This window comes from Tasmannia lanceolata, unplaced genomic scaffold, assembly GCF_043159265.1.
Source record: "Tasmannia lanceolata isolate RefF3 unplaced genomic scaffold, GAP_Taslan_0.1 ptg000018l, whole genome shotgun sequence".
Classification (NCBI taxonomy): Eukaryota; Viridiplantae; Streptophyta; class Magnoliopsida; order Canellales; family Winteraceae; genus Tasmannia; species Tasmannia lanceolata.
In genome coordinates, this window is record NW_027518695.1 from 40,667,107 (window position 1) to 40,692,089 (window position 24,983).

The following is a 24,983-nucleotide window of genomic DNA, read 5'->3' on the forward strand; positions in this document are numbered from 1 at the left end:
ACTCAATTAAATTTGAAATGGATTCAAATTCATGCCATTTCGAAGACGTCGAAGTGTAGTTGAAAAAGGAAGAAACGGAGATGAAAAACTCCATGTATCTTAAGAGTTATGATGGAAATAGTTAGACTCGCGCTTTGGTCTAGCAGTTTACAGACCTACCTCCGATTCATTGACCATAACTCACTCAATTCGACTTGGAATTTATTCAAATTCATACCATTTTGAAGATGTCGAAGTGTAGTTGAAAACGGAAGAAACGAAGATGAAAAACTCTAATTATTTTAAGAGTTACGATAGAAATAGTTAGACTCGCGCCTTCGCCTAGCAGTTTACAGAACTACCTCCGATTGAATGACTATAACTTACTCAATTCAACCAGGAATTCATTGAAATTTGTTCCATTTCGAAGGAGTCGAAGTGTAGTTTAAAACGGAAGAAACGGAGATGAAAAAAGACAAGTATTTTGAGAGTTATGATGAAAATAGTTAGACTCGCACTTTGGTCTAGCAGTTTACAGACCTACCTCCGGTTGATTGACCATAACTCAGTCAATTCAGCTCGGAATTGATTCAAATTCATGCCATTTCGAAGATGTCGAAGCGTAGTTGAGAACGGAAGAAACGGAGATGAAAAACTCCAAGTATTTTAGGACTTATGTTGGAAATAGTTAGACTCGCTCTTTCGCCTAGCAGTTTATAGACCTACATCCGATTGAATGACCATAACTCAGTAAATTCAACTCGTAATTCATTGAAATTTGTTTTATTTCGAAGGAGTCGAAGTGTAGTTTAAAACGGAAGAAGCAGAGATGAAAAAAGGCAAGTATTTTAAGAGTTATGGTGGAAATAGTTAGACTCGCACTTTGGTCTAGCAGTTTACAGACCTACCTCCGATTGATTGACGATAACTCACTCAATTCAACTCGAAATGGATTCAAATTCATGCCATTTCAAAAATGTCGAAGGGTAGTTGAAAATGGAAGAAACGGAGATGAAAAACTCCAAGTATGTTAAGAGTTATGATGGAAATAGTTAGACTCGCGCTTTCGCCTAGCACTTTACAGACCTACCTCCGAGTGAATGACCATAACTCACTCAATTCAACTCAGAATTCATTGAAATTTCTTCCATTTCGAAGGAGTCGAAGTGTTGTTTAAAACGGAAGAAACGGAGATGAAAAAAGCCAAGTATTTTGAGAGTTCTGGTGGAAATAGTTAGACTCGCACTTTGGTCTAGCAGTTTACAGAACTACCTCCGATTGATTGACTATAACTCACTCAATTAAATTTGAAATGGATTCAAATTCATGCCATTTCGAAGATGTCGAAGTGTAGTTGAAAAGGGAAGAAACGGAGATAAAAAACTCCATGTATCTTAAGAGTTATGATGCAAATAGTTAGACTCGCGCTTTGGTCTAGCAGTTTACAGACCTACCTCCGATTCATTGACCATAACTCACTCAATTCGACTCAGAATTTATTCAAATTCATACCATTTTGAAGATGTCGAAGTGTAGTTGAAAACGGAAGAAACGAAGATGAAAAACTCTAATTATTTTAAGAGTTAGGATAGAAATAGTTAGACTCGCGCCTTCGCCTAGCAGTTTACAGAACTACCTCCGATTGAATGACCATAACTTACTCAATTCAACCAGGAATTCATTGAAACTTGTTCCATTTCGAAGGGGTCGAAGTGTAGTTTAAAACGGAAGAAACGGAGATGAAGAAAGCCAAGTATTTTCAGAGTTGTGGTGGAAATAGTTAGACTCGCACTTTGGTCTAGCAGTTTACAGGCCTACCTCCGATTGATTGACCATAACTCACTCAATCCAACTCGTAATTGAATCAAATTCATGGCATTGCGAAGATGTCGAGGTGTAGTGTAAAAGGGAGATGAAAAACTACAAGTATTTTAAGAGTTATGATGGATATAGTTAGACTCGCGCTTTCGCCTAGCAGTTTACAGACCTACCTCCAAGTGAATGACCATAACTCACTCAATTTGGTTGTTCCCCCTTCCATGTGTATGGGGGCTTGTCTCTATTTCTTCATGATGTATCTTTTTTCTTATATAATATATCTGGTATGGGTCCGCCTAACCCCAGCTTACCCATCAAAAAAAAAAAAAAACTCACTCAATTCAACTCGGAATTCATTGAAATTTGTTTCATTTCGAAGGAGTCGAAGTGAAGTTTAAAATGGAAGAAACGGAGATGAAAAAAGCCAAGGATTTTAAGAGTTATGGTGAAAATAGTTAGACTCGCACTTTGGTCTAGCAGTTTACAGACCTACCTCCGATTGATTGACTATAACTCACTCAATTCAACTCGAATTGGATTCAAATTCATGCCATTTCGAAGATGTCGAAGGGTAGTTGAAAAGGGAAGAAACGGAGATGAAAAATTCCAACTATGTTAAGAGTTATGATGGAAATAGTTAGACTCGCGCTTTCGCCTAGCAGTTTACAGACCTACCTCCGAGTGAATGACCATAACTCACTCAATTCAACTCAGAATTCATTAAAATTTCTTCCATTTCGAAGGAGTCGAAGTGTTGTTTAAAACGAGAAAAAACAGAGATGAAAAAAGCCAAGTATTTTGAGAGTTATGGTGGAAATAGTTAGACTCGCACTTTGGTCTAGCAGTTTACAGACCTACCTCCTATTGATTGACTATAACTAACTCAATTAAATTTGAAAAGGATTCAAATTCTTACAATTTCGAAGATGTCGAATTGTTGTTGAAAACGCAAGAAACGGAGATGAAAACTCCAAGTAACTTAAGAGTTATGATGGAAATAGTTAGACTCGCGCATTGGTCTAGCAGTTTACAGACATACCTCCGATTCATGCACCATAAGTCACTCAATTCGACTCGGAATTTATTCAAATTCATGCCATTTAGAAGATGTCGAAGTGTAGTTGAAAACGAAAAAAACGGAGATGAAAAACTCCAAGTATTTTAAGAGTTATGATAGAAATAGTTAGACTCGCGCTTTCGCCTAGCAGTTTACAGACCTACCTCCGATTTAATGACCATAACTCACTCAATTCAACACGTAATTCAATGAAATTTGTTCCATTTCGAAGGAGTCGAAGTGTAGTTTAAAACGGAAGAAACGGAGATGAAAAACTACATGTATTTTGAGAGTTATGATGGAAATAGTTAGATTCACGCTTTGGTCTAGCAGTTTGCAGACATACCTCCGATTGAATGACCATAACTCACTCAATTCAACTCGGAATTCATTGAAATTTGTTCCATTTCGAAGGAGTCGAAGTGCAGTTTAAAACAGAAGAAACAGAGATGAAAAACTCAAAGTATTTTGAGAGTTATGATGAAAATAGTTAGACTCGCACTTTGGTCTAGCAGTTTACAGACCTACCTCCGGTTGATTGACCATAACTCAGTCAATTCAGCTCGGAATTGATTCAAATTCATGCCATTTCGAAGATGTCGAAGCGTAGTTGAGAATGGAAGAAACGGAGATGAAAAACTCCAAGTATTTTAGGAGTTATGTTGGACATAGTTAGACTCGCTCTTTCGCCTAGCAGTTTATAGACCTATATCTGATTGAATGACCATAACTCAGTAAATTCAACTCGTAATTCATTGAAATTTTTTCTATTTCGAAGGAGTCGAAGTGTAGTTTAAAACGGAAGAAGCGGAGATGAAAAAAGGCAAGTATTTTAAGAGTTATGGTGGAAATAGTTAGACTCGCACTTTGGTCTAGCAGTTTACAGACCTACGTCCGATTGATTGACGATAACTCACTCAATTCAACTCGAAATGGATTCAAATTCATGCCATTTCAAAAATGTCGAAGGGTAGTTCAAAATGAAAGAAACGGAGATGAAAAACTCCAAGTATGTTAAGAGTTATGATGGAAATAGTTAGACTCGCGCTTTCGCCTAGCACTTTACAGCCCTACCTCCGAGTGAATGACCATAACTCACTCAATTCAACTCAGAATTCATTGATATTTCTTCCATTTCGAAGGCGTCGAAGTGTTGTTTAAAACGGAAGAAACGGAGATGAAAAAAGCCAAGTATTTTGAGAGTTCTGGTGGAAATAGTTAGACTCGCACTTTGGTCTAGCAGTTTACAGAACTACCTCCGATTGATTGACTATAACTCACTCAATTAAATTTGAAATGGATTCAAATTCATGCCATTTCGAAGATGTCGAAGTGTAGTTGAAAAGGGAAGAAACGGAGATGAAAAACTCCATGTATCTTAAGAGTTATGATGCAAATAGTTAGACTCGCGCTTTGGTCTAGCAGTTTACAGACCTACCTCCGATTCATTGACCATAACTCACTCAATTCGACTCAGAATTTATTCAAATTGATACCATTTTGAAGATGTCGAAGTGTAGTTGAAAACGGAAGAAACGAAGATGAAAAACTCTAATTATTTTAAGAGTTAGGATAGAAATAGTTAGACTCGCGCCTTCGCCTAGCAGTTTACAGAGCTACCTCCGATTGAATGACCATAACTTACTCAATTCAACCAGGAATTCATTGAAATTTGTTCCATTTCGAAGGGGTCGAAGTGTAGTTTAAAACGGAAGAAACGGAGATGAAGAAAGCCAAGTATTTTCAGAGTTGTGGTGGAAATAGTTAGACTCGCACTTTGGTCTAGCAGTTTACAGGCCTACCTCCGATTGATTGACCATAACTCACTCAATCCAACTCGTAATTGAATCAAATTCATGGCATTGCGAAGATGTCGAGGTGTAGTGTAAAAGGGAGATGAAAAACTACAAGTATTTTAAGAGTTATGATGGATATAGTTAGACTCGCGCTTTCGCCTAGCAGTTTACAGACCTACCTCCAAGTGAATGACCATAACTCACTCAATTTGGTTGTTCCCCCTTCCATGTGTATAGGGGCTTGTCTCTATTTCTTCATGATGTATCTTTTTTCTTATATAATATATCTGGTATGGGTCCGCCTAACCCCAGCTTACCCATCAAAAAAAAAAAAAAACTCACTCAATTCAACTCGGAATTCATTGAAATTTGTTTCATTTCGAAGGAGTCGAAGTGAAGTTTAAAATGGAAGAAACGGAGATGAAAAAAGCCAAGGATTTTAAGAGTTATGGTGAAAATAGTTAGACTCGCACTTTGGTCTAGCAGTTTACAGACTTACCTCCGATTGATTGACTATAACTCACTCAATTCAACTCGAATTGGATTCAAATTCATGCCATTTCGAAGATGTCGAAGGGTAGTTGAAAAGGGAAGAAACGGAGATGAAAAATTCCAACTATGTTAAGAGTTATGATGGAAATAGTTAGACTCGCGCTTTCGCCTAGCAGTTTACAGACCTACCTCCGAGTGAATGACCATAACTCACTCAATTCAACTCAGAATTCATTAAAATTTCTTCCATTTCGAAGGAGTCGAAGTGTTGTTTAAAACGAGAAAAAACAGAGATGAAAAAAGCCAAGTATTTTGAGAGTTATGGTGGAAATAGTTAGACTCGCACTTTGGTCTAGCAGTTTACAGACCTACCTCCTATTGACTGACTATAACTAACTCAATTAAATTTGAAAAGGATTCAAATTCTTACAATTTCGAAGATGTCGAATTGTTGTTGAAAACGCAAGAAACGGAGATGAAAACTCCAAGTATCTTAAGAGTTATGATGGAAATAGTTAGACTCGCGCATTGGTCTAGCAGTTTACAGACATACCTCCGATTCATGCACCATAAGTCACTCAATTCGACTCGGAATTTATTCAAATTCATGCCATTTAGAAGATGTCGAAGTGTAGTTGAAAACGAAAAAAACGGAGATGAAAAACTCCAAGTATTTTAAGAGTTATGATAGAAATAGTTAGACTCGCGCTTTCGCCTAGCAGTTTACAGACCTACCTCCGATTTAATGACCATAACTCACTCAATTCAACACGTAATTCAATGAAATTTGTTCCATTTCGAAGGAGTCGAAGTGTAGTTTAAAACGGAAGAAACGGAGATGAAAAACTACATGTATTTTGAGAGTTATGATGGAAATAGTTAGATTCACGCTTTGGTCTAGCAGTTTGCAGACATACCTCCGATTGAATGACCATAACTCACTCAATTCAACTCGGAATTCATTGAAATTTGTTCCATTTCGAAGGAGTCGAAGTGCAGTTTAAAACAGAAGAAACAGAGATGAAAAACTCAAAGTATTTTGAGAGTTATGATGAAAATAGTTAGACTCGCACTTTGGTCTAGCAGTTTACAGACCTACCTCCGGTTGATTGACCATAACTCAGTCAATTCAGCTCGGAATTGATTCAAATTCATGCCATTTCGAAGATGTCGAAGCGTAGTTGAGAATGGAAGAAACGGAGATGAAAAACTCCAAGTATTTTAGGAGTTATGTTGGACATAGTTAGACTTGCTCTTTCGCCTAGCAGTTTATAGACCTATATCTGATTGAATGACCATAACTCAGTAAATTCAACTCGTAATTCATTGAAATTTTTTCTATTTCGAAGGAGTCGAAGTGTAGTTTAAAACGGAAGAAGCGGAGATGAAAAAAGGCAAGTATTTTAAGAGTTATGGTGGAAATAGTTAGACTCGCACTTTGGTCTAGCAGTTTACAGACCTACCTCCGATTGATTGACGATAACTCACTCAATTCAACTCGAAATGGATTCAAATTCATGCCATTTCAAAAATGTCGGAGGGTAGTTGAAAATGAAAGAAACGGAGATGAAAAACTCCAAGTATGTTAAGAGTTATGATGGAAATAGTTAGACTCGCGCTTTCGCCTAGCACTTTACAGCCCTACCTCCGAGTGAATGACCATAACTCACTCAATTCAACTCAGAATTCATTGATATTTCTTCCATTTCGAAGGCGTCGAAGTGTTGTTTAAAACGGAAGAAACAGAGATGAAAAAAGCCAAGTATTTTGAGAGTTCTGGTGGAAATAGTTAGACTCGCACTTTGGTCTAGCAGTTTACAGAACTACCTCCGATTGATTGACTATAACTCACTCAATTAAATTTGAAATGGATTCAAATTCATGCCATTTTGAAGATGTCGAAGTGTAGTTGAAAAGGGAAGAAACGGAGATGAAAAACTCCATGTATCTTAAGAGTTATGATGGAAATAGTTAGACTCGCGCTTTGGTCTAGCAGTTTACAGACCTACCTCCGATTCATTGACCATAACTCACTCAATTCGACTCAGAATTTATTCAAATTCATACCATTTTGATGATGTCGAAGTGTAGTTGAAAACGGAAGAAACGAAGATGAAAAACTCTAATTATTTTAAGAGTTAGGATAGAAATAGTTAGACTCGCGCCTTCGCCTAGCAGTTTACAGAACTACCTCCGATTGAATGACCATAACTTACTCAATTCAACCAGGAATTCATTGAAATTTGTTCCATTTCGAAAGAGTCGAAGTGTAGTTTAAAACGGAAGAAACGGAGATGAAGAAAGCCAAGTATTTTCAGAGTTGTGGTGGAAATAGTTAGACTCGCACTTTGGTCTAGCAGTTTACAGGCCTACCTCCGATTGATTGACCATAACTCACTCAATCCAACTCGTAATTGAATCAAATTCATGGCATTGCGAAGATGTCGAGGTGTAGTGTAAAAGGGAGATGAAAAACTACAAGTATTTTAAGAGTTATGATGGATAGAGTTAGACTCGCGCTTTCGCCTAGCAGTTTACAGACCTACCTCCGAGTGAATGACCATAACTCACTCAATTTGGTTGTTCCCCCTTCCATGTGTATGGGGGCTTGTCTCTATTTCTTCATGATGTATCTTTTTTCTTATATAATATATCTGGTAGGGGTCCGCCTAACCCCAGCTTACCCATCAAAAAAAAAAAAAAACTCACTCAATTAAACTCGGAATTCATTGAAATTTGTTCCATTTCGAAGGAGTCGAATTGAAGTTTAAAATGGAAGAAACGGAGATGAAAAAAGCCAAGGATTTTAAGAGTTATGGTGAAAATAGTTAGACTCGCACTTTGGTCTAGCAGTTTACAGACTTACCTCCGATTGATTGACTATAACTCACTCAATTCAACTCGAATTGGATTCAAATTCATGCCATTTCGAAGATGTCGAAGGGTAGTTGAAAAGGGTAGAAACGGAGATGAAAAATTCCAACTATGTTAAGAGTTATGATGGAAATAGTTAGACTCGCGCTTTCGCCTAGCAGTTTACAGACCTACCTCCGAGTTCATAACTCACTCAATTCAACTCAGAATTCATTAAAATTTCTTCCATTTCGAAGGAGTCGAAGTGTTGTTTAAAACGGAAAAAACAGAGATGAAAAAAGCCAAGTATTTTGAGAGTTATGGTGGAAATAGTTAGACTCGCACTTTGGTCTAGCAGTTTACAGACCTACCTCCTATTGATTGACTATAACTAACTCAATTAAATTTGAAAAGGATTCAAATTCTTACCATTTCGAAGATGTCGAATTGTTGTTGAAAACGGAAGAAACGGAGATGAAAACTCCAAGTATCTTAAGAGTTATGATGGAAATAGTTAGACTCGCGCTTTGGTCTAGCAGTTTACAGACATACCTCCGATTCATGCACCATAAGTCACTCAATTCGACTCGGAATTTATTCAAATTCATGCCATTTGGAAGATGTCGAAGTGTAGTTGAAAACGAAAGAAACGGAGATGAAAAACTCCAAGTATTTTAAGAGTTATGATAGAAATAGTTAGACTCGCGCTTTCGCCTAGCAGTTTACAGACCTACCTCCGATTTAATGACCATAACTCACTCAATTCAACACGTAATTCAATGAAATTTGTTCCATTTCGAAGGAGTCGAACTGTAGTTTAAAACGGAAGAAACGAAGATGAAAAACTACATGTATTTTGAGAGTTATGATGGAAATAGTTAGACTCGCACTTTGGTCTAGCAGTTTGCAGACATACCTCCGATTGAATGACCATAACTCACTCAATTAAACTCGGAATTCATTGAAATTTGTTCCATTTCGAAGGAGTCGAAGTGCAGTTTAAAACAGAAGAAACAGAGATGAAAAACTCCAAGTATTTTGAGAGTTATGATGAAAATAGTTAGACTCGCACTTTGGTCTAGCAGTTTACAGACCTACCTCCGGTTGATTGACCATAACTCAATCAATTCAACTCGGAATTGATTCAAATTCATGCCATTTCGAAGATGTCGAAGCGTAGTTGAAAACGGAAGAAACTGAGATGAAAAACTCCAAGTATTTTAAAGTTATGATGAAAACCGTTGTACTCGCTCTTTCGCCTAGCAGTTTACAGACCTACATCCGATTGAATGAACATAACTCAGTAAATTCAACTCGTAATTCATTGAAATTTATTCTATTTCGAAGGAGTCGAAGTGTAGTTTAAAATGGAAGAAGCGGAGATGAAAAAAGGCAAGTATTTTAAAAGTTATGGTGGAAATAGTTAAACTCGCACTTTGGTCTAGCAGTTTACAGACCTACCTCCGATTGATTGACGATAACTCACTCAATTCAACTCGAAATGGATTCAAATTCATGCCATTTCGAAAATGTCGAAGGGTAGTTGAAAATGGAAGAAACGGAGATGAAAAACTCCAAGTATGTTAAGAGTTATGATGGAAATAGTTAGACTCGCACTTTCGCCTAGCAGTTTACAGACCTACCTCCGAGTGAATGACCATAACTCACTAAATTCAACTCAAAATTCATTGAAATTTCTTACATTTCGAAGGAGTCGAAGTGTTGTTTAAAACGGAAGAAACAGAGATGAAAAAAGCCAAGTATTTTGAGAGTTCTGGTGGAAATAGTTAGACTCGCACTTTGGTCTAGCAGTTTACAGAACTACCTCCGATTGATTGACTATAACTCACTCAATTAAATTTGAAATGGATTTAAATTCATGCCATTTCGAAGATGTCGAAGTGTAGTTGAAAAAGGAAGAAACAGAGATGAAAAACTCCATGTATCTTAAGAGTTATGATGGAAATAGTTAGACTCGCGCTTTGGTCTAGCAGTTTACAGACCTACCTTCGATTCATTGACCATAACTCACTCAATTCGACTTGGAATTTATTCAAATTCATACCATTTTGAAGATGTCAAAGTGTAGTTGAAAACGGAAGAAACGAAGATGAAAAACTCTAATTATTTTAAGAGTTACGATAGAAATAGTTAGACTCGCGCCTTCGCCTAGCAGTTTACAGAACTACCTCCGATTGAATGACTATAACTTACTCAATTCAACCAGGAATTCATTGAAATTTGTTCCATTTCGAAGGAGTCGAAGTGTAGTTTAAAACGGAAAAAAACGGAGATGAAAAAAGCCAAGTATTTTGAGAGTTATGATGAAAATAGTTAGACTCGCACTTTGGTCTAGCAGTTTACAGACCTACCTCCGGTTGATTGACCATAACTCAGTTAATTCAGTTCGGAATTGATTCAAATTCATGCCATTTCGAAGATGTCGAAGCGTAGTTGAGAACGAAAGAAACGGAGATAAAAAACTCCAAGTATTTTAGGAGTTATGTTGGAAATAGTTAGACTCGCTCTTTCGCCTAGCAGTTTATAGACCTACATCCGATTGAATGACCATAACTCACTAAATTCAACTCGTAATTCATTGAAATTTGTTCTATTTCGAAGGAGTCGAAGTGTAGTTTAAAACGGAAGAAGCGGAGATGAAAAAAGGCAAGTATTTTAAGAGTTATGGTGGAAATAGTTAGACTCGCACTTTGGTCTAGCAGTTTACAGACCTACCTCCGATTGATTGACGATAACTCACTCAATTCAACTCGAAATGGATTCAAATTCATGCCATTTCAAAAATGTCGAAGGGTAGTTGAAAATGGAAGAAACGGAGATGAAAAACTCCAAGTATGTTAAGAGTTATGATGGAAATAGTTAGACTCGCGCTTTCGCCTAGCACTTTACAGACCTACCTCTGAGTGAATGACCATAACTCACTCAATTCAACTCAGAATTCATTGAAATTTCTTCCATTTCGAAGGAGTCGAAGTGTTGTTTAAAATGGAAGAAACGGAGATGAAAAAAGCCAAGTATTTTGACAGTTCTGGTGGAAATAGTTAGACTCGCACTTTGGTCTAGCAGTTTACAGAACTACCTCCGAGTGATTGACTATATAACTCACTCAATTAAATTTGAAATGGATTCAAATTCATGCCATTTCGAAGATGTCGAAGTGTAGTTGAAAAGGGAAGAAACGGAGATGAAAAACTCCATGTATCTTAAGAGTTATGATGGAAATAGTTAGACTCGCGCTTTGGTCTAGCAGTTAACAGACCTACCTCCGATTCATTGACCATAACTCACTCAATTCGACTCAGAATTTATTCAAATTCATACCATTTTGAAGATGTCGAAGTGTAGTTGAAAACGGAAGAAACGAAGATGAAAAACTCTAATTATTTTAAGAGTTAGGATAGAAATAGTTAGACTCGCGCCTTCGCCTAGCAGTTTACAGAACTACCTCCGATTGAATGACCATAACTTACTCAATTCAACCAGAAATTCGTTGAAATTTGTTCCATTTCGAAGGAGTCGAAGTGTAGTTTAAAACGAAAGAAACGGAGATGAAGAAAGCCAAGTATTTTCAGAGTTGTGGTGGAAATAGTTAGACTTGCACTTTGGTCTAGCAGTTTACAGGCCTACCTCCGATTGATTGACCATAACTCACTCAATCCAACTCGTAATTGAATCAAATTCATGGCATTGCGAAGATGTCGAGGTGTAGTGTAAAAGGGAGATGAAAAACTACAAGTATTTTAAGAGTTATGTGGATATAGTTAGACTCGCGCTTTCGCCTAGCAGTTTACAGACCTACCTCCGAGTGAATGACCATAACTCACTCAATTTGGTTGTTCCCCCTTCCATGTGTATGGGGGCTTGTCTCTATTTCTTCATGATGTATCTTTTTTCTTATATAATATATCTGGTAGGGGTCCGCCTAACCCCAGCTTACCCATCAAAAAAAAAATCACTCAATTAAACTCGGAATTCATTGAAATTTGTTCCATTTCGAAGGAGTCGAAGTGAAGTTTAAAATGGAAGAAACGGAGATGAAAAAAGCCAAGGTTTTAAGAGTTATGGTGAAAATAGTTAGACTCGCACTTTGGTCTAGCAGTTTACAGACCTACCTCCGATTGATTGACTATAACTCACTCAATTCAACTCGAATTGGATTCAAATTCATGCCATTTCGAAGATGTCGAAGGGTAGTTGAAAAGGGAAGAAACGGAGATGAAAAATTCCAACTATGTTAAGAGTTATGATGGAAATAGTTAGACTCGCGCTTTCGCCTAGCAGTTTACAGACCTACCTCCGAGTTCATAACTCACTCAATTCAACTCAGAATTCATTAAAATTTCTTCCATTTCGAAGGAGTCGAAGTGTTGTTTAAAACGGAAAAAACAGAGATGAAAAAAGCCAAGTATTTTGAGAGTTATGGTGGAAATAGTTAGACTCACACTTTGGTATAGCAGTTTACAGACTTACCTCCTATTGATTGACTATAACTAACTCAATTAAATTTGAAAAGGATTCAAATTCTTACCATTTCGAAGATGTCGAATTGTTGTTGAAAACGGAAGAAACGGAGATGAAAACTCCAAGTATCTTAAGAGTTATGATGGAAATAGTTAGATTCGCGCTTTGGTCTAGCAGTTTACAGACATACCTCCGATTCATGCACCATAAGTCACTCAATTCGACTCGGAATTTATTCAAATTCATGCCATTTGGAAGATGTCGAAGTGTAGTTGAAAACGAAAGAAACGGAGATGAAAAACTCCAAGTATTTTAAGAGTTATGATAGAAATAGTTAGACTCGCGCTTTCGCCTAGCAGTTTACAGACCTACCTCCGATTTAATGACCATAACTCACTCAATTCAACTCGTAATTCAATGAAATTTGTTCCATTTCGAAGGAGTGGAAGTGTAGTTTAAAATGGAAGAAACGGAGATGAAAAACTACATGTATTTTGAGAGTTACGATGGAAATAGTTAGATTCGCGCTTTGGTCTAGCAGTTTGCAGACATACCTCCGATTGAATGACCATAACTCACTCAATTCAACTCGAAATTCATTAAAATTTGTTCCATTTCGAAGGAGTCGAAGTGTAGTTTAAAACGAAAGAAACAGAGATGAAAAACACCAAGTATTTTGAGGGTTATGATGGAAATAGTTAGACTCGCGCTTTGGTCTAGTAGTTTACAGACCAACCTCCGATTGATTGACCATAACTCACTCAATTCAACTCCAAATTGATTCAAATACATGCGATTTCGAAGATGTCGAAGTGGAGTTGAAAACGGAAGAAACGGAGATAAAAAAACTCCAAGTATTTTAAAGTTATGATGAAAACAGTTGGACTCGCTCTTTCGCCTAGCAGTTTACAGATCTACATCTGATTGAATGAACATAACTCACTCAATTCAACTCGGAATTTATTGAAATTTGTTCCATTTCAAAAGAGTCGAAGTGTAGTTTAAAACGAAAGAAGCGGAGATGAAAAACGCCAAGTATTTTGAGAGTTATGGTGGAAATAGTTAGACTCGCACTTTGGTCTAGCAGTTTACAGACCTACCTCCGATTGATTGACTATAAGACACTCAATTCAACTCAAAATGGATTCAAATTCATGCCATTTCGAAGATGTCGAAGTATAGTTGAAAATGGAAGAAACGGAGATGAAAAACTCCAAGTATGTTAAGAGTTATGATGAAAATAGTTAGACTCGCGCTTTCGCCCAGCAATTTACAGACCTACCTCCGATTGAATGACCATAACTCACTCAATTCAACTCAGAATTCATTGAATTTTGTTCCATTTCGAAGGAGTCGAAGTGTACTTTAAAACGAAAGAAACGGAGATGAAAAAAGCCGAGTATTTTGAGAGTTATGGTGCAAATAGTTAGACTCGCACTTTGGTCTAGTAGTTTACAGACATACTGATGAACACATTTATGTGTGAATTGTAGTGGTAGAAATCATGCATTTTTTATAATTAAAGCGGTGCTACTAAGGTATTTTGTGTGTCTTTTGGTGTTTCATGGTTATTCATGAATTCCACATAAAATAGAGCTAAGAAGACAAAAAAAAAAGGGAAGAACTTTCCATCGTTTTTCAAGGAATTTTCCTTATGGAAAATTTAGTTCCAAGAGATGAAAATCTAAGATGGCGATTCGATCAATTAACAGTGTGGCCCACCAAGTGGACATTTTGGATCACCCTATGGAGGAGTACAATTGATTTATATTATGGCATTCAAATGAGCGGTTAAGATCAGCCCATGAGAATGATGTTTTGGAGGGCAACCCATCTATCAAGTGGGCTGAAATGGACGGTTTGGATCAACTTACGTTTCAAGAGAGCCATGAAATCTATAATTGGTTACCGAATGGAAGTGGACTGTTTTTAACATCAAATGGAATTGGGCTATTATTATCAATTAAATGGATGGTTTGGATCAATCCAATCTCTAGTGGGTCCCATCCATATTCGGTCATCCCAATTTGGTTATTAGAAAGTGGATTTTATTTTTAGAAACGTTGCAAGGGAAAGAAACCAACAATTAATTTGGTTACATCATATGTAGGACCCACTTGGAGAAGATCTTGTGAGATTTATAATATGGGCAAGAACGTGGCTTTCGGAAAGCCATGCAAGGAAATAAAGAAATAGCAACATAAGTGGGTCCCACCAAAGCCAAGTTTCCAAGAAAATTTTCTATTCACTAGTTTGGACGGTTATGTTTCTGTCATGGTCTAAAAATATCTAGTGGTTGCTTTATTTTAAAGGGGATGCAAGAAGAAAGTCACTAGAAGCTTACCTCATTTTCTCTTTTATATTTGGAAATGGGTCCCACGTGAAGTTGAACTCTATTTGTTTTATACTCAGAGAAGATCTCTCCCACGCCAAGTGCAGCTCTCTTATTTAATTTTGGCAACTTTCTTTCTTTTAGTCCTCTTTGTTTTAGAAAAGTTCCAAAGAAAGAAAACGCCTACTCTCTTTCTTAAGAAGCAAGAGGTTCTCTCAGATGCTCGCTCCCTATATACTTTGCTTATTCTCTTGTTATCTCTTCCTTGCTCTCTCTCTATTTTTTTCTTTTTTCTTTTTACTTTCTCTAGGTTTTCAATTCTCAACCACTTTTGTTCCACTCTTAATTTTCGCCCAATTCTCTTTCTCATTAAAAACCGAACAACTCTTGCTTTCTCTTTTGCCATTACTTTCTTGCTCTTGCTCTTGTTAGAATTATGTGTGGAAGTGTTTGGTGTGTGCTTTCTCTGTCAATTCAAAGGCTCGATCCGACCGTCCACAATTCGATCTAAGGTGACCCAAGGCTTGAAGGAAGGCGATCAAGGTTTCAACTGTTGGGAAGAGGAGAAAAAGACTAAGTGTTCTTTAATTTTTGTTATTTCTTTCAAATCTAGTTCAATGTATTGTTGTTTAATTTCAATTAAAAGATAAAGTACTTTGTGTTTTATTTTACTTTTCAAATTTTTAATGACAATTCTCTTCTCTATTCTCTCCATTTTCTATGTTTCTTTCCCCTTTTCCATGAGTAGCTAAACCCACTATACTTAGGGTTTAGATGAAGCCATGGGGAAGGAGAAAGAGAGGTAATTAAAACAAGTGGCTTATATAATTAATATAAATTAGAGGGTTAATTCAATTAAATACTCATAAATAATGACATCTTTTAGATCTTATTATTTATTGACTGTTTAGTTGGATTTTCAACCTAATTCAAGAGTTGTTTTAATTAATCAATTTAATCCAAAACCATGGTGGATTCTAATCCTAAGTAATCTTTTATATTGAATTAATATTTTTACACTATTCCTAATTACTTTTGCAATTTTCCAATTTACTTAAGCCCTTAGAATTTAGTTTTCTAATTAAATTAGATAAGTAGTTAATAGAGATCATTAAAATTTGGTACACTTTGCCTAAATTAGAATTTTAAATCAGAAAGATCTTAGTTGAATTTGATTCTTAGATTGAATAGAATATATGCTTATATATAGTGTTGGCTCCGAGGTCTAAGTCCACGGAAATCCTGAGTCCATTCCAGGCAACATTATATCATAGCTAGTATTCTAATCAGTATAAGAATAGGATTGACAACTAGATTTCTCTTCCTTGAGTTCGACCCGTATTTACACGATCCGTGCACTTGCGGTTATTTAATAAATCAATCACATACCTCCGATTGATTGACCATAACTCACTCAATTCAACTCGGAATTGAATCAAATTCATGGCTTTTCGAAGATGACGAAGTGTAGTTGAAAATGGAGATGAAAAACTCCAAGTATTTTTAGAGTTATGATGAAAATAGTTGGACTCGAGCTTTCGCCTAGCAGTGTACAGACCTACCTCTGAGTGAATGACTATAACTCACTCAATTCAACTCAGAATTCATTGAAATTTGTTCTATTTCGAAGGAGTCGAAGTGTTGTTTAAAACGGAAGAAACGGAGATGAAAAAAGCCAAGTAGTTTGAGAGTTATGGTGAAAATATTTAGACTCGCACTTTGATCTAGCAGTTTACAGACCTACCTCCGATTGCTTGACTATGACTCACTCAATTAAATTTGAAATGGATTCAAATTCAAGCCATTTCAAAGATGTCGAAGTGTAGTTGAAAACGGAAGAAACAGAGATGAAAAAATCCAAGTATCTTAAGAGTTATGATGGAAATAATTAGACTCGCACTTTGGTCTAGCAGTTTACAGGCCTACCTCCGATTGATTGACCATAACTCACTCAATTCAACTCGGAATTGAATCAAATTCATAGCATTGCGAAGATGTCGAAGTGTAGTGGAAAAGAGAGATGAAAAACTCCAAGTATTTTAAGAGTTATGATTGACATAGTTAGACTCGCGCTTTCGCCTAGCAGTTTGCAGCCCTACCTTCTAGTGAATGACCATAACTCACTCAATTCAACTCGGAATTCATTGAAATTTGTTCCATTTCGAAGGAGTCGAAGTGTAGTTTAAAACGGAAGAAACGGAGATGAAAAAAGCCAAGTATTTTGAGAGTTATGGTGGAAATAGTTAGACTCGCACTTTGCTCTAGCAGTTTACAGACCAACCTCCGATTGATTGACCATAACTCACTCCATTTATCTCGGAATTGATTCAAATTCATTTCATTTTCAAGATTTCAAAGTTTACTTGAAAACAGAAGAAACGGAGATGAAAAACTCCAGGTATCTTAAGAGTTATGATGGAAATAGTTAGACTCGCGCTTTGGTCTAGCCGTTTACAGATCTACCTCCGATTCATTGACCATAAGTCACTCAATTCGACTCGGAATTTACTCAAATTCATGCCATTTGGAAGATGTCGAAGTGTAGTTGAAAACGAAAGAAACGGAGATGAAAAACTCCAAGTATTTTAAGAGTTATGATGGACATAGTTAGACTCACGCTTTCGCCTAGCAGTTTACAGACCTACCTCCGAGTGAATGACCATAACTCACTCAATTCAACTCAGAATTCATTGAAATTTGTTCATTTTCAAAGGAGTCGAAGTGTAGTTTAAAACGGAAGAAATGGAGATGAAAAAAGCCAAGTATTTTGAGAGTTATGGTAGAAATAGTTGGACTCGCACTTTGCTCTAGTAGTTTGCAGACCAACCTCTGATTGATTGACCATAACTCACTCAATTTAACTCGGAATTGTTCAAATTCATGTCATTTTGAAGATTTCGAAGTGTACTTGAAAATGGAAGAAACGAAGATGAAAAACTCAAGGTATCTTAAGAGTTCAGATGGAAATAGTTAGACTCGCGCTTTGGTCTAGCCGTTTACAGACCTACCTCCGATTCATTGACCATAAGTCACTCAATTCGACTCGGAATTTGTTCAACTTCATGCCATTTGGAAGATGTCGAAGTGTAGTTGAAAACGAAAGAAACGGAGACGAAAAACTCCAAGTATTTTAAGAGTTATGATTGACATAGTTAGACTCGCGCTTTCGCCTAGCAGTTTACAGACCTACCTCCGAGTGAATGACCATAACTCACTCAATTCAACTCGGAATTCATTGAAATTTATTCAATTTCGAAGGAGTCGAAGTGTAGTTTAAAACGGAAGAAACGAAGTTGAAAAAAGCTAAGTATTTTGAGAGTTATGATGGAAATAGTTAGACTCGCACTTTGGTCTAGTAGTTTACAGACCAACCTCCGATTGATTGACCATAACTAACTCAATTTAACTCGGAATTGATTCAAATTAATGCCATTTTGAAGATGTCGAAGTGTAGTTGAAGACGGGAGAAACAGAGATGAAAAACTCCAAGTATCTTAAGAGTTATGATGGAAATAGTTAGACTTGCGCTTTGTTATGATGGAAATAGTTAGACTCGCTCTTTCACCTAGCAGTTTACAGACATACATCCGATTGAATGACCTTAACTCAGTCAATTCAACTCCAAATTCATTGAAATTTATTCCATTTCGAAGGAGTCTAACTGTAGTTTAAAACGAAAGAAGTGGAGATGAAAAAAGCCAAGTATTTTGAGAGTTATGGTGGAAATAGTTAGACTCGCACTTTGGTCTAGCAGTTTACAGACCTACCTCCGATTGATTGACTATAACTCACTAAATTCAACTTGAAATGGATTCAAATTCATGCCATTTCGAAGATGTCGAAGTGTATTTGAAAATGGAAGAAACGGAACTGAAAAACTCCAAGTACTTTAAGAGTTATGATGGAAATAGTTAGACTCGCTCTTTCGCGTAGCAGTTTACAAACCTATCTCCGATTGAATGACCATAACTCACTCAAATCAACTTGGAATTCATTGAAATTTGTTCGATTTCGAAGGAGTCGAAGTGTAGTTTAAAACGAAAGAAACGGAGATGAAAATCCAAGTATTTTGAGTGTTATGGTGGAAATAGTTAGACTCGCACTTTGGTCTAGCAGTTTATAGACCTACCTCCGATTGATTGAGCATAACTCACTCAATTCAACTCGGAATTGAATCAAATTCATGGCATTGCAAAGATGTCGAAGTGTAGATGAAAATGGAGATGAAAAACTGCAAGTATTTTAAGAGTTATGATGGAAATAGGTAGACTCGCGCTTTCGCCTAGCAGTTTTTTTTTTAATGGGTAAACAGGGGATAGGCAGCCCCCGAATAGAATTAATAGGAGTAAAAATTACATAGGGGGGCCACGCGGGCAGCAAAGGCAAATAGCCAAACGGGATACAAGGGAGGGGCCCTGATAAATCACAGAGGGAGGGCTAGAGACATGACAATCAAACCTACACGATTGAACCATACCAGATTTCATAACCTTACAAGCGAGGGTAGATATGGCCAGCTGCATCCAACTCCATAATATCCCTAAGCTTTGGGGGAATAATAGATGGCGAGATGACAGCCCCTGCACAACAGCAGTCCGGCTTCGACAAAAAATCAGCAGCACCATTCGCTTCTGTCCAAGTGTGGGACGATTTCCATTTCTGAGTTTGTAAGAGAGCGTCGTGAATTTCTTCTACAATTGGGACAGCTTTCCAGGGACATTCCCACTTCTCTAAGATCACATTCACAGCAGTCAAAGAATCAGATTCGATCCAGATGGAGTCTTGCCCTCCCAAGAGAGCTAGCCTGATTCCATGAAGGATTGCTTTCATTTCCAGAATATGGATCTCCTCACAGCCCAACCGAATAGAAAACATGGCAGTAACCTCCCCAGCGGAATTACGAATTAAACCACCAATCCCACCCTTCCCATTCTGAACAGCTGCATCTGTATTTACCTTGAAAAATCTTTGCTCCGGCCTGGTCACTTGAAAACTTGGTAAGCCAAAATTGGCAGCTCAACATTTTTCCTGCTCATGACATCTCCAATTTGAAGATGAGCGAGTCTAGAGTGGATTGAGCTGATGCTGCTTTGGAGGATACTGGTCTTATGGCAAGGTGTTTTACCATGCAGGCGGCTATTCCTTTCTCTCCAGACCATGTACACCACCACACAGAAACCAATCCTCATAATCGAAGTGGCCTGGCCATCCCCTTTACACTTTTCCCGAATCCACATTTCTTCCTGTAAGAGGGTCTTTAGAGGTTTCCTCCTGTACCCACATCTCCAAAGAATAGACCTCTAAATCCAGGCCGAGTAGGAGCATTGGAAAAAAAGATGATTTACAGATTCAGGCTCAACTTTACAGAGGAGACAATTTATATCTCTGTTAGAGCCAAGGAAGAATAGCCTATCAAACGTACTGAGCCTGTTTTGCATTGCTTGCCAGGTAGTAAAACTGTGTTTAAGGATATGGCCTTTGTTCCAGACTGTCTTGAACCAAGGAACCTCAGAGTATCTACTTCTACATTGGTTCCAAGCTGATCTCAGAGAAAAATTCCCATTTGGGTTTTCCTTCCAGATGATCCTGTCAGCATTGATTTTGGAATAAAGCCCTGTTCTCATAATCTTTTTGAGTTGGGGCAGATGAGGCTGCTGAGTCATGTGATCCCAACTTCCATCCTGCTTCATGTTTTCTATAGAGATCTTCTTTGTTATGCAAAATAACTTCCCTTCAGATGTTAGAGTTTGGACGGGTCCATCTGGATGCCAAGGGTCAGTCCAGAAATCGATGTCTCTGCCTTTTCCCACACAGTAGCAAAGATAAGGCTTTGCCAAGTCTCTGCAGTGATGGATGCTTCTCACCCCGCAGGGCGGATTGGACGGCATTGGTCTATTCCAGAAGCTACTTTTCTTTAAATATTTGACTTTAAACCAGCGAACCCACAGGTATCGCCTGTTATGAACAATGTGCCAGAGGAGTTTCAGCTGGGAGGCTTTGTTGATGTCCACTACTCTACGAATCCCCACACCACCTTCTTTTTTAGGTCTACATAACGATTCCCAAGCAATTGGATGGTACTTCTTCTGATGGTCAGTTCCCCCCCAAAGGAAGTTCCGAAACATTTTCTCAATCTCGAGCAAAATTTCAGTGGGAATGTTGTAGGTGGCAGACCAGTATATCTGGAAAGAGGTGAGGACGGATTTGATCAGTTCGATTCTCCCTGCCTTGGACAGCTTTTTGTTATTCCACATGCCCAGCCTACTCCGAATTTTGCTAAGAAGAGGTTGGCAATCTTGGCTGGACAGCCTCTTGGTGATCAGGGGGAGACCAAGGTATTTAATTGGGAGCGTTCCTTCATTAATGTAGAGGGAGGAGCAGATCTGATTCTTTAGATGGTCTGGAGTTCCTGATAGAAAAACTTCACTTTTCTGTACATTGACTTCGAGACCGGAAATGAGTTTGAAGGAATGGAGGCAGTCTTTAATACCTGCAACAGATTCGATGTCTGGGGTGATAAAAATCATTACATCATCATCATACATGACATGGTTTATATTGAGATTTCTTTTGGAAAAAGGCGTTTTAATTTTACCCATGGCTTGAGCTTTATTCAGAATGCAGGAGAAGATTTCCATTACCAGACAGAATAGAAGCGGGGACAGGGGATCCCCTTGTCTTAGCCCATTAGTGGACTGAAAGAATCCCATCGGGGATCCATTGAGAAGAACGGAGAAGGAGGCTGAGGCAATGCACTTAGAAATCTAGCTGCACCACATAGGAGGGAACCCAATCTTGTTCATAAAACCAAGGAGGGCTCCATGGATAACGTAATCATAAGCTTTTTTCAAGTCGAGCTTTATACACAGGGCTTTAGTGTTGGAGACCTTGTGGAAGTTGTGACATAGATCATGAGTGAGGAGAACATTATCTTGGATTAATCGATCCTTGATGAAGGCAGACTGATGGGGGCTGACAATCTGGTTCATAAGTTTACTTAATCTATAAGCCATAAGCTTGGTTGTGATTTTATAGAAGAAGTTGCACAAGGAGATGGGTCTGAATTGGTTAGGGAGGAGGCTCCACTACATTTGGGGATCAGAGCTATAAAAGTGGTATTGAAAGCAGGAAGGAGGTTGCCAGATCGGAAGAAATACTGAATAGCTTCAGTAACCTCTTCCCCAATTAAGTACCAGAAGTGCTTAAAGAATGCCCCATTAAAACCATCTGGGCCGGGGGCCCGATTTCCGTCACATTTGAACACCACTTCCTTAATCTCCTCGGCACTGAAGAGCTTTATGAGATCCTGAGCATCAGCAGAAGACAGCTTGTGCTTTGGTTCGGGAAGATCTCCAATCATGGGGATATTGTGATTTAGCAAGCAAGAAAAATGGTTTACTAGAATGTCTGCAATACCTTGTGGTTCAGTACATATCTCTCCGTTCTGGTCTTCAATCCCCTGAATCTGATTCTGATTTCTTCTCATGGACATAGCAGAGTGAAAAAATTCAGTATTTGAGTCACCAAGATTTAACCAGTTGACTCTGGATTTTTGATGAAACAGACTCTCCTCCTGCTTAGCAATCCGGTTGAACTTCTCCTGAATGATATTTTCCTCAGCTCTGAGCCTAATGTTCCGAGGATCCACCGCAACCTTTGTTTGGATCTCATCCAAAGTTTTTCTGATTTGAGGAGATAGGATGTCCACCCTCCCGAAGCTATTTCGATTCCAGTCTTTTATAGCTCTCTTGGTTCCTTGGAGTTTCTTGAAAATTTTGAACATTGGGTTCCCACGGATCTTCATGTTCCAAGCTCTCTCAACCACCTCATAGAGGGAAGTGTCAGATAGCCACATATTATGAAATTTGAAAGGTTTCCCTCCTGTATTATGCACAGGAGAAGTGGGGACAATGATAGGGGCATGGTCGGACAGGCCAGGGTTCTTGTAGTGAACATAAGAGGTTGGAAATACTTGCAGCCATTCCTCATTTACTAAAGCTCTGTCAAGTCTTCGGAGTTTAAGGTTACCAGTGCGAGATCTGTTATTCCAAGAAAGGATTTGGCCTACAGATCTCAAGTCTAAAAGAGAGCAGTCCTCAATGCAATCATTGAATTCATTCATGTCAGAGATGTTAGGATCAGCTCCTCCCCATCTCTTATCAGCAAATCTAGTGATATTAAAATCCCCCAAAGCAATCCAAGGCTGCTGGCAGCAGAAGAAATCCCCACTAAAGAAGACCAGAGGTATCTGCGCTCAATAGCATCATTTGAGGCATAGATAGCAGAGATCTTTATTGATTGACCAGTCAGGATAAACTGACATTCCCCATGTATTATTTGGGAAGTCATATAGAGGACTTGAAAATTTATCACCTTGGGATCCCAAAGGACCCAAATTCTTCCTTTGACATAGAATTCATAGTTAGTTTGGGAAACCCAATTTTCACAAATTTCTGAAGCAAACTGCTGCACATCATCTTTCCTAGCTTTGGTTTCAGTGAGGCAAATAATGGAGACTTTGTTCTCTTGAATGATTCTCTTTATATCTCCCCTTTTAGTTTCGGAGCAGAGGCCCCTAACATTCCATGCTCCCAGAACTACCATCAGGACAGGGTGGGGTGATTTTGATGGGCCTACCTGTTGGAGACATTTCGCATTCCTAGTTTAGGGGGCTAGTAGTGCCGTTCAGGTCCTGTACCTCCTGGTTTTGACCTGCATCATTGGCTGTACTTTCACCACGTTCAGTATCATTAAGGTTCGCTAGAGCCATGTAGCTGTTCTGCACCTTAATGCTGGGGCTAAGAATGAGCGACTTAACAGAAGATGAACCCTTGCTTAGTTCATTTTGCACAGCTGGGGCACTTGAAGAAGAGTCTAAGAGTATTTGGGCCTCCTCCTCAGGATTCTTATCTTTGTTATCAGATTCTGTAACCTTGGGTGGTCCTTTTAAATCCCTTGTCACCTGCCTCCATACCTGAGTAGATTTAGGCTCTCTGACTTGCAGAATGTTTTTGGGGCAAGCCTCTGTTGAATGACTGAAGTTGTTACACTGCTTGCAGGCACTTGGTTTCCAATCATATTGGACTTCTTGATTGTGGACTCCTTTGGTGGTGTGAATGGGGATAACCTCAGGGTATGGAGTCCCTGCTTCAACTTCAATGCAGCATCTTGCATAACTCAATCTGGTTGATTCTGCAGTCTTGGAATCCATGTATAGGGGGTTTCCAATGTAACTGGCAATTTTGCTAATCCTATTAGCACTCCAAAACTGAAGAGGAAGGCCTGGGAGCCGGATCCAAATTGGGACAGAGGTGAGGTTGAGTTTCTCTAGTGGAGTATCAGGACTCCATTTTCGAAGTATTAGAGGTCTGCCCCCATAGGAGTGATCACAAGATTCAAGTACATAATTACTATCCTCCCCACAGGAGAACTGGAACAGGTTTCCCTTATTCAGGGTGAACACTTGAAGATCACCCTTGATCTTCCATTTTTTCAACAAATTTTCTCTAATATTTACAAAATAAGGTTTTCGACCTATGAAGTAGCCCACCAAGGAGTTGGTCCATTTTTTCCCAACCTCCATAACCTCTTCGTCTTCAAAGAAGATCTTTTTATTTCCTTCTTTCGTGAGGCCCGGTTGACGAAATCGTAGCTTAGTCGATTCTTTCTCCTCACTTCTGAAGAACAGAGACCTCCACGGATGTGTAGGGTTTTTTGAAGGTTCTTTCTTGATGGGCTAGGTAGCTACTATCAGATTCTATTTCAAATTGACCAGCAGATATACCATTGAGACATTGGGGATTTCTTCCAAAAATAGAGCCATTTTCTGGGCGAGAAAAAATCTCCACCTTTCCCGCTTCAACAAGTTTCGGATTGATTGGTGGGCCCGCACTAGTAGGGGAGTTGTCTATAGGTGGGCCAGTAGATGGGAGGGATGATCTCACCGTATCTGCAAGGGCAGGAAATGTTTCAAGATCAAGTGGGTTTTCCTCTCTATTACCCAGTGGACAAAAAGAGATCCCAGGGTTCTTCTTCATCCTCTCATGTTCCATTTTAGGGGAAGTTGCAGGTTTTTCTTCAGCAGCTGAGATAATATAATCATTTACTGTAGGGGCTTCAGGAGTCCTTTTAACCTGTAGCTCCCCTACCAAAGGGGAAGTCTTTAAAATGGGAA

At 38.4% G+C, this 24,983-nt stretch overlaps 2 protein-coding genes across 2 annotated transcripts; both read right to left on the reverse strand.

The window, feature by feature from the left end:
- Positions 1-19,300: 19,300 nt before the first annotated feature.
- On the reverse strand, positions 19,301-21,447 carry LOC143850330 (uncharacterized). Its single transcript, XM_077359587.1, has 3 exons — positions 20,155-21,447; positions 20,028-20,080; positions 19,301-19,787 (listed from the first exon to the last, which is right to left on the reverse strand). Exons 1-3 carry the CDS (start codon positions 21,445-21,447, stop codon positions 19,301-19,303), a joined length of 1,833 nt encoding a protein of 610 aa, XP_077215702.1.
- A 359-nt stretch (positions 21,448-21,806) lies between these two features.
- On the reverse strand, positions 21,807-24,392 carry LOC143850331 (uncharacterized). Its single transcript, XM_077359588.1, has 2 exons — positions 23,508-24,392; positions 21,807-23,057 (listed from the first exon to the last, which is right to left on the reverse strand). The coding sequence occupies exons 1-2, from the start codon at positions 24,390-24,392 to the stop codon at positions 21,807-21,809; spliced, it is 2,136 nt and encodes a 711-aa protein (XP_077215703.1).
- Between the last annotated feature and the right edge of the window lie 591 nt (positions 24,393-24,983).